Here is a 5573-nt window from a genome sequence, read left to right as displayed (position 1 = left end):
AGAGAGAGAGAGAGAGAGATATATATATATATAAGTACATACATATACATATACCGATAGCAGATACACAATCAAGGTTAATTGAAATGAGAAACAAGCCCACATCAGGCTCATACGGTTTTGAAAATATACACATAACGGCCCGCATCTTTGCTTGTGTATGTATAGCCAAGAATTCATATATTTAACAGAACTTACCATCCATCGCACCAGGCTCGTACAGGTTTCTTCTGACCTTCATTGTTGCTATTTTGTGTCATCGTGTGTTATCTTATTTAAATATCTGGAGCGTGGTACTATGAGCAGGCCTCAGAATGCGATTTGTATAGTAATGTACTATATTGTTACGCATTGGATTCGTCCATGAGACTGACTATGTAACAAGGTATTATAGCCACCAAAGCACCAACTATAATTGTCATAACAATGGCCGGGAGTCAATTCGGTTTTAGGGTTTCAGGGTAAACGTTTTGAGAACTTGTACACCGAGTTGAAAATCTTCTGATAATATAATAGTTTTTAACGTTGTACTTTAACGTAAATACGATTGATTTCAGAACGTTTAAGCGAGAAACGAACTGAGGTGAATTTTTCCTTTAAATATGTAGGCCGTTGGTGCTAGACTGCTAGGGACCAGGGCCGCCTCGGGGTGTCACTCCACTCATGAGTCATGAGGTCATTACCGTTTTGGGCACTTTCACTCTTTTTTACTCTCCGTTGCCATGACAGAAAATTTCCCCTTGTGTTGACCAAATATAGCGATATGTACCGTGGGCGGTAAATCTGTGATATGATAGAGCTAATATGACCCACATATGTGCATTGCGCGGGGACGTGTATGTAGCCGTTGCATCTATTCTTAACTTGCTCAGTTTATATGCTCATAATAATTCACATACTCTGACTAGTTTATGCATGCGTAGGACCAATCACATAGCCTGACTAGTTTATGCTTACATAGGACTAGTCACATACCCTGACGAGTTTATGCATACATAGGACTAGTCACATACACTGACTAGTTTATGCATACATGGGACTAGTCGCATACCCTGACTAGTTTATGCATACATAGGACTAGTCACATACCCTGACTAGTTTATGCATGCATAGGATTAGTAACATACCCTGACCAGTTTATGCATGCATAGGACTAGTCACATACCCTGACTAGTTTATGCATGCATAGGATTAGTAACATACCCTGACCAGTTTATGCATGCATAGGACTAGTCACACTCCAGCCAGTCCATAGCGGCTTTGAGACTTAATTAAATATACATAAAGTTTTCTTTTGCGTCGTTCACTTTAATGACATCCGAGCATGGCATGTTCCACCGTCACACCGGCAACTTGCGCTCACTGACAAAATAAGTATCCACATACCAAGTTTATTAGTTTAATAGGAGACCGCGATATCTCGTTTTAGAAGGCTATGTATAGCGCGTGTAAATATAATTTTCAAATCCGATTGAATTTCTCAAATGTATGTATGGAGTCGGATTTTTAAACGGTTAAATGTATATACGTACATACAAGACTAGTAAAAAAAGAGAGTAATTGCACCTGCGCCTGTTCTTGGTAGAACAGATATTAATAATCGCGCAGAAGCGACCGTATCAATTGCAACATGCAACAACAAGCATAAAATTAAAGTATACACTATTTGTGGTCGAGCAAGAAAGGAGAAATATACAAAAGAAGAAACAATGTCAGTCACTATAGTCACGCCACTGTACAGATATTATAACACCCGAAATATGAAGTTGAATGACAGCAGATAACCCACTGCAAATATGACGAGCAAATAGTGCAGTACTTTTGTAGATACTACGTGAGGTCATGATGACGAATGTACACATCCAGTGGTTTAAAATACTGTTCTATTTTATAGTTACAAAACAAACCTAGAATAGGACTACTAAGCACGCTGTATCAGGGCTTTGCCTATTATACGAATATGAAATAAATCAATAATATAGACAGTTCATGATGAACGATCATGTGTTCATAATTGCGTGAGCTAGAACTGGTGATCTAATCCGAGTATTGAATCTCCGACAGTAAAGTCAGACTCATGAAATCATACCCATACAAGTAGATATAATATAAAAGGCGATCCGCCAATGTCTATATTGGAGTGAACTTGACTTTGCTGGTGAATCAAATTTCCACCGATCTCCGCTTTGAACATTCACAACAATTGATTTATAGCAACGTATTGAAAGATAAAGTTGCATAGCCTGAAGTCGTGACAGATTTCTCAATACACAAACCTCAACAGGCTGCATGCCAGTTTAACTTTCAACTTTAATAAGTTTGAAACATAATAAAGCACATACTTTCTTTTATTTAGATTGCTTTGTTGCCGTAAATAGCAGTACCGGAAACCGCCCAATCGAAAATACCGGTTGCCACTGACCAAGAAAGATATAGTTGACAGACTAGTGTATATAAACGTTTGATATGCCCAAAGTATAGCGGTGGATGATTGTAGAAGACTAGTACTAGGCTCAACCGATTAAGCATGCTCGGAACACAAGCAAGTTAGCATGTATGTATAACCCACATATACTGCCTCGTTCAAACCATATTTTTTCTGAGATACTGCGCACTAGACCCGTATCTGAATACATACCCTGAGTTTATGACTGGCGTTATATATATATATATATAAACACTCGCTCACACACACACACACACACACACATATATATATATATGTATATATATATAAACACTCGCTCACGCACACACACACACACACATATACATATATATATATATATATGTATATAAACACACACACACACACACACACACACTATATATATATATTTATACGTTTGTAATTTACATACATGCAGCCTTTCAAACCATCAATTGGTCAAGAATTACTTCTTTTCCCAACATGTATACCATCTCTTTAGGTATGTACCATCGTGCGCACAGAAACGAGTCCACAAGTAAAGTACATCAAGTAACACACAAGTACCTCATAGACTGTTTTATTCCTCTTGCGACACTAGCCTATTTGCAGATGCACCGTCCAACCCTGCATCTCCATTTTTCCCACACGTGCTTGTCTCACTGTCCTTTACAGAGCCCCCCCCCTGTGATTCTGGGCGCAAACTCGTCGTATCCTCACACCCACTATCTCGACTATCGTCCTCCATCACACCCTCTTGTATGGCGTGATCATCCTCTTTGTAGAAGCTGTCTGTGTGTCTGCTGGTCTTGTTCTCACGGCCCCTACCCAGCACTTCGATAGTGGCAGTACGTGCCAGAGTATTCATAGTATCACTTTCTTCGCTCGCTGCTGTGGCTGAATCGTGTCTTGATATAGGGCTCGTCTGCGGGATATGACAAGTAATGTTTAGACAAAGTGAGCGAAGGTTGATGCTTGGTGTGATGACAGCATGTCGAAGATACTATATATATATAACTATCTACCAACTGAAAGATCTCACAGACGCTGCGGCTGAGCCTGACATTCACAACACGTACACACCTGACCCTCTTCACCACGTTCGCTCTCACTGTGATGGCTGCCACTAGCGGTACCCTCTTCTTTCCTGGTACATTCCGCTTGAGCATCTTCAACCCCAGTCTCTGTAACCTGCCCATGTGCCACTCGTGCATTGCTCCTGGGTTGCGCGCTCGCCGGCAGTGCCGAATCGGGGTTTGATGGCGATGAACCTTGGTTTATCTGTCCCTGAGTATCCACCCGTGCCCATGCCTGGTCCTGCTCCCGTGTCTGTGTCTGCGAGTGGCTTGGTTGTGACCGTGCGGGTGCCGGGCTTGTCTGTGCGTGTACAACACGTGTGTCAGTCAAGTCCGTGTGCGTGTGTGTATCCACATCTAAACTCGCACTATCGTCGTCATCGCTCCCAAATGCAGTGTGATGAGTATGCGCTTGTGGCCCAGCGGACGGGGTCTTTTGTGACTCTCCTGCTTCATGTCCCCGTGTGTTGGGTTGCTGTGTGTTCCTCTGTTGTATATCTATATCCGATCGCTGACTGTTGGCCTGTTGCCTGTGTTGGGGTTGTGGCTGTTTCTGTGCCTGTTCCGGTGGTCTCGCTCCCTTAGAGTGCTGCTGGTGTACACTGGCGCGTGCACTCGCCTGAGATTCATAGCCCTCTCGTTGTAAAGGGGTGTCTGCCACACATGTTTTCTGCCATCCAGGATCGCCATCGCACCCTGCAAAAGGATACAAAGGTGCAATCGAATGATCAGGTTTCCAACATCATGTGAAAGAATAGCACCATGTGGACTATCTGGAGAATGTATACAAACTATATGTTACACATACACATCTACCGCAGAATGTCTTTTGTTGGGTTGATAGCCATCATCATGTGAAAGAATAGCACCATGTGGACTATATGGAGAATGTATACAAACTATATGTTACACATACACATCTATCGCAGAATGTCTTTTGTTGGGTTGATAGCCATCATCACGTGAAAGAATAGCACCACGTGGACTATATGGAGAATGTATACAAACTATATGTTACACATGCACATCTATCGCAGAATGTCTTTTGTTGGGTTGATAGCCATCACCATGTGAAAGAATAGCACCATGTGGACTAAATGGAGAACGTATACAAACTATATGTTACACATACACATCAATCGCAGAATGCCTTTTGTTGGGTTGATAGCCATCATCATGTGAAAGAATAGCACCATGTGGAGTATATGGAGAATGTTCATCCATGCAAACACTCAGACCCAAATATACGTTACACTCAGAAATAACTTGTATTGTATGCGAGTCAAAGTTTCCGAGTCTTTAGCCGCTAAATCTTCATGCGCGCATGTACCAGACAAAATAAGAGGCGCATGTCTCCTCTTGAGATTGGCGATCATGTACACGCTAGATATTCATACAAACGCGTGTGTGTGTGCAATGCGAGTGTTCGTTGCCTCGTTGCCAATGTCTTGCTGACAGTTTGAATACGTATCATATGTCAATCACAAATTTGGTATATAAATATAGCATACAAATATGGTACTACACACGGTACATTAATATGGTAAATTAATTCCCGCATTTGGCCTGATAGAGTTCCATACGCACAACCCAATGGGTAAAATTACTATCAGCCCTTTCCCTTCGCCGAGGCTCTGCTGGATGTTTGATACAGCCCACTACCTGAGTAGCAAAAACAAACGCAATCCTCACACACGGAAATGCGAGTCCACTATAAAACGCCATTTGGGTCATGCACAAGTACAGCATAGTGTAAACGCTTGCCTTTAAGCGAGTCGGAGTCGTCAGGGCTATGCACGCGAGTACGGTCATCGGTGGTGGCCTGTGTGTCTGTGTCTGTGGTGGTGTCGAGGGCTCTGATCAACGTGCCTGGTGCAATAAGAAACCGAGACAAGTGATTATGAAGGATACAAAGCGGACGAAAATTGAATTAGCCACAGGGGACTCATGGAGAGATAGCCTGTGTGGGTGTGGTTGTGGCTGTGGTTATGGGTGTGGGTGTGGTTGTGGCTGTGGTTATGGGTGTGGGTGTGTATGGTTGCGGTTGCGGTTGTGGTTGTGGTTGTGGG

The 5573-nt window shown here is 42.5% G+C and overlaps 1 protein-coding gene across 1 annotated transcript; it reads right to left on the bottom strand.

Annotated features, from left to right (window-relative positions):
- Nucleotides 1–2995: 2995 nt before the first annotated feature.
- Nucleotides 2996–5375, bottom strand: SARC_02474 (hypothetical protein; the record flags this gene model as incomplete). Its single annotated transcript, XM_014303754.1, has 3 exons — nucleotides 2996–3353; nucleotides 3512–4200; nucleotides 5269–5375. Coding segments are annotated over 3 exons (1141 nt in total), but the record flags the coding sequence as incomplete, so codon positions are not given.
- Between the last annotated feature and the right edge of the window lie 198 nt (nucleotides 5376–5573).

Source organism: Sphaeroforma arctica (genome assembly GCF_001186125.1).
Source record: "Sphaeroforma arctica JP610 unplaced genomic scaffold supercont1.112, whole genome shotgun sequence".
NCBI classification, from domain to species: domain Eukaryota; class Ichthyosporea; order Ichthyophonida; genus Sphaeroforma; species Sphaeroforma arctica.
Note: the sequence above shows the minus strand (reverse complement) of the source record. Positions and strands in the feature narration are given on the sequence as shown.